The sequence below is a fragment of the Nerophis ophidion genome, linkage group LG14 (genome assembly GCF_033978795.1).
Source record: "Nerophis ophidion isolate RoL-2023_Sa linkage group LG14, RoL_Noph_v1.0, whole genome shotgun sequence".
NCBI classification, from domain to species: Eukaryota; Metazoa; Chordata; class Actinopteri; order Syngnathiformes; family Syngnathidae; genus Nerophis; species Nerophis ophidion.
In genome coordinates, this window is record NC_084624.1 from 6,321,066 (window position 1) to 6,333,999 (window position 12,934).

General features: G+C 42.1%; 1 protein-coding gene across 1 annotated transcript in view; it reads right to left on the reverse strand.

Moving 5' to 3' along the window:
• Positions 1-12,934, reverse strand: part of LOC133568030 (collagen alpha-1(XI) chain-like) — a 100,500-nt gene that overhangs the window by 55,982 nt on the left and 31,584 nt on the right. Inside the window, 9 exon segments of the mRNA XM_061919723.1 lie at positions 2,905-2,958; positions 3,042-3,095; positions 3,189-3,233; positions 5,343-5,396; positions 6,510-6,554; positions 9,035-9,088; positions 10,071-10,124; positions 12,547-12,654; positions 12,726-12,779. Coding sequence (XP_061775707.1) covers positions 2,905-2,958; positions 3,042-3,095; positions 3,189-3,233; positions 5,343-5,396; positions 6,510-6,554; positions 9,035-9,088; positions 10,071-10,124; positions 12,547-12,654; positions 12,726-12,779 — 522 coding nt within the window.

Consider the following 12,934-nt stretch of genomic DNA (forward strand, 5'->3'; position numbering starts at 1 on the left):
TTCCTTGTGCACCTGTCAAAGAGGCAGCTGCTGACTCTCTAACCTCCTTCAACCGGCCATCCCCGAACGTGGGATGCTTCCACCGTGGAGGAGAGGGAAAAAAAAAGCTCGCCTCGTGGTGGAAACGTGGCTTCTCTCAGAGACACTGGCGGTCACCACACCCCTCCGACTTTCAGGCTACAACTATATAATCTCACTAAAACACTTAGTGTTTAACTCGGTTGGTAGAGTGGCCGTGCCGGCAACTTGAGGGTTGCAGGTTCGATTCCCGCTTCCGCCATCCTAGTCACTGCTGTTGTGTCCTCGGGCAAGACACTTTACCCACCTGCTCCCAGTGCCACGCACACTGGTTTAAATGTATAAATTAGATATTGGGTTTCACTATGTAAAGCGCTTTGAGTCACTAGAGAAAAAGCGCTATATAAGTATATTTCACTTCACTTCACTGGTAACACAATAAGCAGATAAGGGATTTTCCAGAATTATCCTAATAAATGTGTCTAATAAAATCTGAATCGCTCCCACTGTATTGTCTTTTTTTTTTCTAGTCCTTCACTCTCACTTTCCTCATCCACGAATCTTTCATCCTCGCTCAAATTAATGGGGAAATGGTCGCTTTCTCGGTCCGAATCGCTCTCGCTGCTGGTGACCATGATTGTAAACAATGTTCAGATGTGAGGAGCTTCACAACCCGTGACGTCACGCGCACATCGTCTGCTACTTCCGGTACAGGCAAGGCTTTTTTTATTAGCGACCAAAAGTTGCAAACTTTATCGTCGATGTTCTCTACTAAATCATTTCAGCAAAAATATGGCAATTTGTCTAATAACATCTGACTCGCTCTGCCGTCTAGTTTTTTTTTTTTTCTAGTCCTTCACTCTCACTTTCCTCATCCACGAAAATTTCATCCTCGCTCAAATTAATGGGGAAATTGTCGCTTTCTCGGTCCGAATCGCCCTCGCTGCTGGTGGCCATGATTGTAAACAATGTGAGGATGTGAGGAGCTCCACAACCCGTGACGTCACGCGCACATCGTCTGCTACTTTCGGTACAGGCAAGGCTTTTTTATTAGCGACCAAAAGTTGCGAACTTTCTCGTGGATGTTCTCTACTAAATCATTTCAGCAAAAATATGGCAATTTGTCTAATAACATCTGACTCGCTCTGCCATTTAGTTTTTTTTTTTTCTAGTCCTTCACTCTCACTTTCCTCATCCACGAATCTTTCATCCTTGCTCAAATTAATGGGGAAATTGTCGCTTTCTCGGTCCGAATCGCTCTCGCTGCTGGTGGCCATGATTGTAAACAATGTTCAGATGTGAGGAGCTCCACAACCCGTGACGTCACGCGCACATCGTCTGCTACTTCCGGTAAAGGCAAGGCTTTTTTATTAGCGACCAAAAGTTGCAAACTTTCTCGTGGATGTTCTCTACTAAATAATTTCAGCAAAAAATATGGCAATTTGTCTAATAACATCTGACTCGCTCTGCCGTCTAGTTTTTTTTTTTTTTTTCTAGTCCTTCACTCTCACTTTCCTCATCCACGAATCTTTCATCCTCGCTCAAATTAATGGGGAAATGGTCGCTTTCTCGGTCCGAATCGCTCTTGCTGCTGGTGGCCATGATTGTAAACAATGTTCGGATGTGAGGAGCTCCACAACCCGTGATGTCACGCGCACATCGTCTGCTACTTCCGGTACTGGCAAGGCTTTTTTATTAGCGACCAAAAGTTGCGAACTTTATCGTCGATGTTCTCTACTAAATAATTTCAGCAAAAAATATGGCAATTTGTCTAATAACATCTGACTCGCTCTGCCGTTTAGTTTTTTTTTTTTTTTCTAGTCCTTCACTCTCACTTTCCTCATCCACGAATCTTTCATCCTTGCTCAAATTAATGGGGAAATGGTCGCTTTCTCGGTCCGAATCGCTCTCGCTGCTGGTGGCCATGATTGTAAACAATGTTTGGATGTGAGGAGCTCCACAACCCGTGACGTCACGCGCACATCGTCTGCTACTTCAGGTACAGGCTTTTTTATTAGCGAACAAAAGTTGCAAACTTTATTGTGGATGTTCTCTACTAAATCATTTCAGCAAAAATATGGCAATTTGTCTAATAACATCTGACTCGCTCTGCCGTCTAGTTTTTTTTTTTCTAGTCCTTCACTCTCACTTTCCTCATCCACGAATCTTTCATCCTTGCTCAAATTAATGGGGAAATGGTCGCTTTCTCGGTCCGAATCGCTCTCGCTGCTGGTGGCCATGATTGTAAACAATGTTTGGATGTGAGGAGCTCCACAACCCGTGACGTCACGCGCACATCGTCTGCTACTTCAGGTACAGGCTTTTTTATTAGCGAACAAAAGTTGCAAACTTTATTGTGGATGTTCTCTACTAAATCATTTCAGCAAAAATATGGCAATTTGTCTAATAACATCTGACTCGCTCTGCCGTCTAGTTTTTTTTTTTTTTTTCTAGTCCTTCACTCTCACTTTTCTCATCCACGAATCTTTCATCCTTGCTCAAATTAATGGGGAAATTGTCGCTTTCTCGGTCCAAATCGCTCTCGCTGCTGGTGGCCATGATTGTAAACAATGTTCAGATGTGAGGAGCTCCACAACCCGTGACGTCACGCGCACATCGTCTGCTACTTCCGGTACAGGCAAGGCTTTTTTATTAGCGACCAAAAGTTGCAAACTTTCTCGTCAATGTTCTCTACTAAATCCTTTCAGCAAAAATATGGCAATATGATCAAGTATGACACATAGAATGGACCTGCTATCCCCGTTTAAATAGTAAAATCTCACTTCAGTAGGCCTTTAAACATGGTAACTTCCACATGTGAGAACATGGTCATGATGTTTAAGACCAAAATGAGGTTCTGTGTTTGGGTCAAAAAGTGCCACTGACCGTCTCTCCTCTTTGTCCGGGATGACCCGGCAGTCCGTCTTTACCCGGTGGTCCCTGCGGGTGTCAAGTGGTATAAGAAAAAAAGTCAGTCAAAACAATACTTTAAACCATGACAAATACTGAATGTATTGACTTACATTAGGTCCCTTTGGTCCAGGAAACCCGACAGGTCCTTGTGGTCCTTGAGGACCCTTTAATAAAAGGTAAAAAAACAACAGTTTTAATAGCAAACAAAAGCTATTGTCTTCTGTAGACGAAAACGATCAACAAAGTGTAACACGAACCCGCTCTCCAGGTGGTCCTGCGGGTCCATCATTGCCCGAGGTGCCCTGATTGGAGGAAAAACCAAGTCAACTTTCCACTTTGGGGACAAAGTTATTTGTATTGTAACATTTGTTGCATGTAAAGTAACATTTACTGTACATGGACATTCATTCAAACAAATTAATTATATAAAATCTGCGTTCAAAGGACTCCGGCTTTTGAGTGATTCCCAGAACCCCAAAAAAAGTCTGCGGGCGAGCGTTTTCTATTGGGGCTCCAGTACTCTGGAATGCCCTCCCGGTAACAGTTCGAGATGCTACCTCAGTAGAAGCATTTAAGTCCCATCTTAAAACTCATATGTATACTCTAGACCCCAGTTGATCTGCCGTTTCTTTTTTTTTCTGCTCTGACCCCCTTCTCCCTCGTGGAGGAGGATTGGGGGGGGGCGGGGGGGGCGCACAGTTCCTGTGGCCACGGATGAAGTGCTGGCTGTCCAGACCCGGGACCCGGGGTGGACCGTTCGCTTGAGCATCGGTTGGGGACATCTCTGCTCTGCTGACCCGTCTCCGCTAGGGATGGTCTCCTGCTGGACCCACTGTGGACTGGACTCTCATAACTAAGTTAGATCCACTATGGACTGGACTCTCACACTGTTATGTTAGATCCACTATGGACAGGACTCTCACACTGTTATGTTAGATCCACTATGGACTGGACTCTCACACTATTATGTTAGATCCACTATGGACTGGACTCACACCATTTACTAGATCCACTATGGACTGGACTCTCTCACTATTATGTTAGATCCACTATGGACTGGACTCTCACTATTACGATAGATCCACTATGGAATGGACTCTCACACTATTTACTAGATCCTCTATGGACTGGACTCTTACACTATAGAGTTAGATCCACTATGGACTGGACTCTCACACTATTATGTTAGGTCTACTATGGACTGGACTCTCACAATATTATGTTGGATCCAATATGGACTGGACTCTCACAGTATTATGTTGGATCCAATATGGACTGGACTCTCACAGTATTATGCTATATCTAAAATGGACTGGACTCTTACACTATAATGTTAGATCCACTATGGACTGGACTCTCACACTATTACGCTAGAACCACGATGGACTGGACTCTCACTATTATGTTAGATTCACTATGGACTGGACTCTCACACTAGTATGTTAGATCCACTATGGACTGGACTCTCACTATTATGTTAGATATACTATTGAATAGACTCTCACACTTTTACTAGATCCACTATGGACTGGACTCTCTCACTATTATATTGGATCCACTATTGACTGGACTTTCACTCTATTATTTTAGATCCACTATGGACTGGACTCTCACACTATTATGCTAGATCCACTATGGACTGGACTCTCACACTATTACGTTAGATCCACTCTAGACTGGACTCTCACACTATTATGTTAGATCCACTATGGACTGGACTCTCACACTATTATGTTAGACCCACGAAGGACTGGACTCTCACACTATTATGTTAGATCCACTATGGACTGGACTCTCACACTATTACGTTAGATCCACTCTAGACTGGACTCTCACACTATTATGTTAGATCCACTATGGACTGGACTCTCACACTATTATGTTAGACCCACGAAGGACTGGACTCTCACACTATTATGTTAGATCCACTATGGACTGGACTCTCACACTATTATGTTTGATCCACTCTGGACTGGACTCCCACTATTATGTTAGATCCACTATGGACTGGACTCTCACACTATTATGTTTGATCCACTATGGACTGGACTCTCACCATTATGTTAGATCCACTATGGACTGGACTCTCACACTATTATGTTTGATCCACTATGGACTGGACTCTCACACTATTATGTTAGATCCACTATGGACTGGACTCTCACACTATTATGTTAGATCCACTATGGACTGGACTTTCACAATATCATGCTCGACCCACTCGATGTCCATTGCACCAGTCATACTAGGTCCTCTCCAAGGTTTCTCATTGTCATCCCACCGGGTTGAGTTTTTCCCTTGCCCTGATGTGGGCTCTGAACCGAGGATGTCGTTGTGGCTTGTGCAGCCCTTTGAGACAGTCATGATTTAGGGCTAAACATAAATAAACATTGATTGATTGATTAGTTCACCTTTGCTCCTGGTTTTCCAGTCGGTCCTCTGGCACCCCGTCCGCCACGTGGACCCTGGACACAATGTGCACATAATCAGCTTATTGTCCAGACATTGGTAACATTTCAACATCAGGAAACAAAAACCAGGTGTAATGTTTATTTAAGACTTTTAGAACTACTCAGCTGCAGCATTTGTCCCAAAAATACAAGGAAAAAATGTCTTCACTGCAGAAACTGAAATCTAAGTAGGATTAAATATCTCAAATAAGGGCGATTTTTGCTTATTTTCTGTAGAGTTTTTTACTTATTTTAAGGGTTTTTGGTTCTAAATGATCTCGGTAAGATATTACAGCTTGTTGCTGAGATTTGATGACCTATATTGAATAAAACAGGCTTAAAACTAGAATATCAACTGTTGCAAAGCTGTGTCAACAACACCCACAAGTATAAAATTACTCTTTTAAAGTAATAATTTCTTATTTCAAGCTTAAAAAAAAAATCATGACTTTAACACAATTGTGTCTCATAATTAAAACAGATGACTGCCAAATGGACTGCTGTTTTATTTTCAATGAAACAATAGAAAGTACGTCCAGTACAGTAAACTGACAGTTAATATTTGACAATTAACAATTTTGAACAGAAATAGTTCATGCACATTCAGATAAATTCAAAATTACATTTAAAAACAAAAAATTGGGGCCAATAATTGACTGAAAGAGCATGCACTCTGCGCGATGATGTCGTGTTGTCGATAGAAAAATGCATTTTTAGACCATATGATTTGCCTGAGCTGCGGGGAGAACCCGAGAGTTGCCTTTCCATTAAAAACAATAAATTAGTTTTTAGTATAAGTTTGCTGGTTTCAAGAAATGTAATGCGAGGCGCAGATAATTATGTCAAGATAATGGCACTTCATTTAAGAATATTTTTCAACATATTGAGCAATTATTGCACTTGTTATTAGTGAGAATATACTTATTTTAAGGTGTTTTTGGGTTCATTGAGTTTAGCTCATTTGACTTGTTTTGGAAAGTCTTGACAAGCTGAATTTTCTTGTTCTATTGGCTGATATTTTGTTTAGTTCAAATAAAATACCCCTCATTTTTTATATATATTTTTCTTATTTTTTGAACACTGACTTTTTGCAATGATAGAGCTTCAGACGAGCGAAAATTGCCTTACCGTCGGCCCGCGTTGTCCCCGAGGTCCGGATTTGCCAGCGATTCCCTGAGAGAGAAAAGGAAGGAAAAACGACAAAAAAATGATTTTTTTTTTTTGTGGTTTTAAGTGCGAGTAGTTTTTTTTAAATGACTTTACAGAAGTAGTGGCAGAGTGACTGGAGAAAAATACGTAAAAATACATAGTGATGGGTCAAAGAATACAAAGAAAATTGATACATTAATAAACACAAAGAGTGACAAAGTGTCGCCTCGATACATTAATGTGTGTGTCACTTTAAAAAAAAAAAAACATGTGACTATTATAGTTGTTCACTGTGTTCACCAGAAAGCTTCTTTCGGCTCACACTGACAGAAGTCAAAAGAGTGGAACGTTGGTTTTTTTGAGAGAGCCAAGAAGCCAAATATTTTAGCACTGAACACAACTAAACACGTGCATTTTTAAAAAGACCATACTTGCAAAATGCTTGACATTCAGTGAATTCTAGCTATCTGTATATATATTTATTTTATTATATGTATATTTATAAATATAAATAAAATAATTTTATTTTAACACATAACACACATCTTCTCATTGTTGAGTTAAGGGTTGAATTGTCCATCCTTGTTGTATTCTCTGTCACTATTTTTCTAACCATATGCATGTACAGTCGATGGCAGTATTGTCCTGTTTAATAGTGTCACAACATTGCTGTTTACGGTAGACAAACTGCTTTACGGTAGACGGAAACGTGACTGCTGTTGTTGTGTGTTGTTACCGCGCTGATGAAACTGCCTAACAATAAACCCACATAAATAAATGAAAAATGGGTTGTACTTGTATAGCGCTTTTGGACCTTCAAGGGACTCTAAGCACTTTGACACTACTTCCACATTTACCCATTCAAACACTGATGGAGGGAGCTGCCATGCAAGGCGCTAACCAGCACCCATCAGGAGCAAGGGTGGAGTGTCTTGCTCAGGACACACCGGACGTGACGAGGTTGGTACTAGGTGGGGATTGAACCAGTGACCCTTGGGTTGCGCACGGCCACTCTACCACTTCGCTTCGCCGAGTTAAGGGTTGAGTTGTCCATCAATGTTGTATTCTCTGTCACTATTTTTCTAACCATATGCATGTCCAGTCGATGGCAGTATTGTCCTGTTTAACAGTGTCACAGCATTGCTGTTTACGGCAGACAAACTGCTTTACGGTAGACGAAAACGTGACCGCTGTTGTGTGTTGTTACCGCGCTGATGAAACTGCCTAACAATAAACCCACATAAATAAATGAAAAATGGGTTGTACTTGTATAGCGCTTTTTTACCTTCAAGGTACTCAAAACGCTTTGACACTACTTCCACATTTACCCATTCAAACACTGATGGAGGGAGCTGCCATGCAAGGCGCTAACCAGCACCCATCAGGAACAAGGGTGAAGTGTCTTGCTCAGGACACAACGGACGTGACGAGGTTGGTACTAGGTGGGGATTGAACCAGGGACCCTTGGGTTGCGCACGGCCACTCTCCCACTGCGCCACACACAGCTACAATTCACCAAGTCAAATATTTCATATATATATATATATATATAAAATACTTGAATTTCAGTGTTCATTTATTTACACATATACACACACATAACGCATATCTTCTCATTGTTGAGTTAAGGGTTGAATTGTCCATCCTCGTTGTATTCTCTGTCACTATTTTTCTAACCATATGCATGTACAGTCGATGCCAGTACTGTCCTGTTTAATAGTGTCACAACATTGCTGTTTACGGCAGACAAACTGCTTTAGGGTCGGCATGGCATAGTGGGTAGAGCGGCTGTGCCAGAAACCTGAGGGTCGCAGGTTCGCTTCCCACCTATTAACATCCAAATCGCTGCCGTTGTGTCCTTGGGCAGGACACTTCACACTTGCCCCCGGTGCCGCTCACACTGGTGAATGAATGATTGGCGATAGTCGGAGGGGACGTAGGCGCAAACTGGCAGCCACGCTTCCGTCAGTCCACCCCAGGGCAGCTGTGACTACTGATGTAGCTTACCACCACCAGGCGTGAACGAATGATGGGTTCCCACTTCTCTGTGAGCGCTTTGAGTATCGAACAATCGAAACGCGCGATATAAATCTAATCCATTATTATTATTATTATTACTACGGTAGACGAAAACTTGACTGCTGTTGTTGTGTGTTGTTACCGCGCTGGGAGGACGTTGATGAAACTGCCTAACAATAAACCCACACAAGAAAGCAAGAACTCGGACTCGATCATTCTATAGTTATAACGTCATTGGGCAGACACGCTGTTTATATCGTGGGAACTCCCAGAAAATCCGGGAGGGTTTGAAAGCCATTTAAATTGAACAGGCAAAATCCCATTGAACATAATCAAGCACTTAAGTCTCAAATGGCATCATATCAGATTTTGATTACATTTTTTTCTCTTCTGTTCTAAATTTTGCTCCAGGGAAAAGTTCAGTCTCTTGCTACAAAAAAGGAGTCCATTATACACAAAATACTTAATCCATGTTTGCTTCTCACCCTTGTGCCTTTTTCGCCGTTGGAGCCTTGGAAACCTGGGAAGCCATTGGAGCCCTGCAAGGCAAACACAGAGAACACATCAAAGGAGAGTGGTCGGAATTATAAAAATAATAAAAAAAAAAAAACAGTACACAGGTACTCAACAGTAGTTTGAGAAATCTGCGTTCAAAAGACTCTGGCTTATTAGTGATTCCTAGAGCCCAAAAAAAGTCTGCGGGCTATAGAGCGTTTTCCGTACTCTGGAATGCCCTCCCGGTAAAAGTTCGAGATGCTACCTCAGTAGAAGCATTTAAAACTCATCTGTATACTCTAGCCTTTAAATAGACCTCCTTTTTAGACCAGTTGATCTGCCGCTTCTTTTCTTTCTCCTATGTCCCCCCCTCCCTCGTGGAGGGGGTCTGGTCCGATGACCATGGATGAAGTACTGGCTGTCCAGAGTCGAGACCCAGGATGGACCGCTCGCCTGTGTATCGGTTGCGGACATCTCTACGCTGCTTATCCGCCTCCGCTTGAGATGGTTTCCTGTGGACGGGACTCTCGCTTGAACTGAACTTTAGCGGCTGTGTTGGAGCCACTATGGATTGAACTTTCACAGTATCATGTTAGACCCGCTCGACATCCATTGCTTTCGGTCACCTAGACGGGGGGGGGGGGGGGGGGGGCTGCCCACATCTGAGGTCCTCTCCATGGTTTCTCATAGTCAGCATTGTCACTGGCGTCCCACTGGGTGTGAGTTTTCCTTGCCCTTTTGTGGGTTCTTCCGAGGATGTCGTAGTCGTAATGATTTGTGCAGTCCTTTGAGACATTTGTGATTTGGTTCTATATAAATAAACATTGATTGATTGATTGATTATGTCGTTGTAAAATAATAACAAAAACAAAAAAATGTTTCTTGACCCATTCAAGACAACATGTGTTAATTTGCTGTCATCATCATTAATTCTCTTGACCAAGGTCTGGATATCTACTGCACCTCAAGATGACTCGGACCTTTTCAGCTTCCGGTGTAATCAATTCTAGTATATTTTGGACTTACTTTGGGACCTAGTCTTCCGGGGTATCCGGGCAATCCAGGCACTCCAAGTTTTCCCTATAACAACAGTAAAACATAACATGATTAAAAAAGACAGTCAGAGGGTGCAGACTTACAAAAAAAATTGCTAAAGCAGTATAGACTTTTTTTTGTTGCTGTCAAAGAATACTGTGAGTGCCACTGATTTTTAAACGTAAATGTTTTGTGTGTCTATAAATGTCGAGTCATTTATCGGTGTTGTGCAGGGAATGTCAGCGAGAAATGCTTTATTTAAGTGTTATTTATACAGACCAGCTGTTCCCATGGGACCAGATTCTCCGTTAGGCCCACACTAAAGCTTGTGTATTGAAAAATAAACCAGAGTCAAACCTGCTCAAGAGCAAAATGTCCTTCCTTGATGGTCCTGGGAACCCACACGACAGCAAGCGACTGTCACGCCCACCTTTATTAAGACTCTTGCTTACCCGCAGGTGTGCACAAACTACACTTAAATAGATATTTACAAAACTAATTAATTATCAGTATCGGACTTGAGAAGCAAGAATTTATCAGTATCAGCTTGGAAATAACAACCTACTGTGCATCTGTGATAAATGGCCTACCTTCTCTCCAGCTGTTCCCATGGGACCAGATTCTCCGTTAGGCCCACACTAAAGCTTGTTTATTGAAAAATAAACCAGAGTCAAACCTGCTCAAGAGCAAAATGTCCTTCCTTGATGGTCCTGGGAACCCACACGACAGCAAGCGACTGTCACGCCCACCTTTAAGACTCTTGCTTACCCGCAGGTGTGCACAAATTACACTTAAATTGATATTTACAAAACTAATTAATTATCAGTATCGGCCTTGAGAAGCAAGAATTTATCAGTATCAGCTTGAAAATAACAACGTACTGTGCATCTGTGATAAATGGCCTACCTTCTCTCCAGCTGTTCCCATGGGACCAGATTCTCCGTTAGGCCCACACTAAAGCTTTTCTATTGAAAAATAAACCAGAGTCAAACCTGCTCAAGAGCAAAATGTCCTTCCTTGATGGTCCTGGGAACCCATACGACAGCAAGCGACTGTCAAACCCACCTTTATGAAGACTCTTGCTTACCCGCAGGTGTGCAAAAACTACACTTAAATCGATATTTACATAACTAATTCATTATCAGTATCGGCCTTGAGAAGCAAGAATTTATCAGTATCAGCTTGAATATAACAAGCTACTGTGCATCTGTGATAAATGGTCTACCTTCTCTCCAGCTGTTCCCATGGGACCAGATTCTCCGTTAGGCCCACACTAAAGCTTGTTTATTGAAAAATAAACCAGAATCAAACCTGCTCAAGAGCAAAATGTCCTTCCTTGATGGTCCTGGGAACCCACACGACAGCAAGCGACTGTCACGCCCACCTTTATTAAGACTGTTTGCAAAAACTACACTTAAATCGATATTTACAAAACTAATTAATTATCAGTATCGGCGTTGAGAAGCAAGAATTTATCAGTATCAGCTTGAAAATAACAACCTACTGTGCATCTGTGATAAATGGCCTACCTTCTCTCCAGCTGTTCCCATGAGACCAGATTCTCCGTTAGGCCCACACTAAAGCTTGTCTATTGAAAAATAAACCAGAGTCAAACCTGCTCAAGAGCAAAATGTCCTTCCTTGATGGTCCTGGGAACCCACACGACAGAGAGTGACTGTCACACCCACCTTTATTAAGACTGTTGCTTACCCGCAGGTATGCACAAACTACACTTAAATCAATATTTACAAAACTAATTAATCATCAGTATCGGCCTTGAGAAGCAAGAATTTATCAGTATCAGCTTGAAAATAACAACCTACTGTGCATCCGTGATAAATGGCCTACCTTCTCTCCAGCTGTTCCCATGGGACCAGATTCTCCATTAAGCCCACACTAAAGCTTGTTTATTGAAAAATAAACCAGAGTCAAACCTGCTCAAGAACAAATTGTCCTTCCTTGATGGTCCTGGGAACCCACACGACAGCAAGCGACTGTCACACCCACCTTTATTAAGACTGTTGCTTACACGCAGGTGTGCAAAAACTACACTTATATCGATATTTACAAAACTAATTGATTTTCAGTATCAGCCTTGAGAAGCAAGAATTTATCAGTATCAGCTTGAAAATAACAACCTACTGTGCATCTGTGATAAATGGCCTACCTTCTCTCCAGCTGCTCCCATGGGACCAGATTCTCCGTCAGGCCCACACTAAAGCTTGTTTATTGAAAAATAAACCAGAATCAAACCTGCTCAAGAGCAAAATGTCCTTCCTTGATGGTCCTGGGAACCCACACGACAGCAAGCGACTGTCACACCCACCTTTATTAAGACTGTGTGCAAAAACTACACTTAAATCGATATTTACAAAACTAATTATCAGTATCGGCCTTGAGAAGCAAGAATTTATCAGTATCAGCTTGAATATAACAACCTACTGTGCATCTGTGATAAATGGCCTACCTTCTCTCCAGCTGTTCCCATGGGACCAGATTCTCCGTTAGGCCCTGATGTTCCCTTGGGGCCCTCAGGTCCGTCTTCTCCCCGAGGTCCAAGTACGCCACCTTCACCCTGGATTTGAACAAATATATTTAAATATAGTTACATTTGTCGTCCTGCTGCAAAAAACCGTGATGGTTTACCTTGTCGCCCTTGAGGCCCATGTCACCTTTGAAGCCTGGAAATCCATCTTCTCCCTAAGTTAGGACGCAGAGTCAATCAATGAATCAATATGACAATTGTAGGCTGTAGTTAGTGAATCATGACCACTAATGAATGAATGAATTGATTAACGTGGACCCCCGATTTAAATAAGTTGAAAAACTTATTTGTGTGTTACCATTTAGTCGTC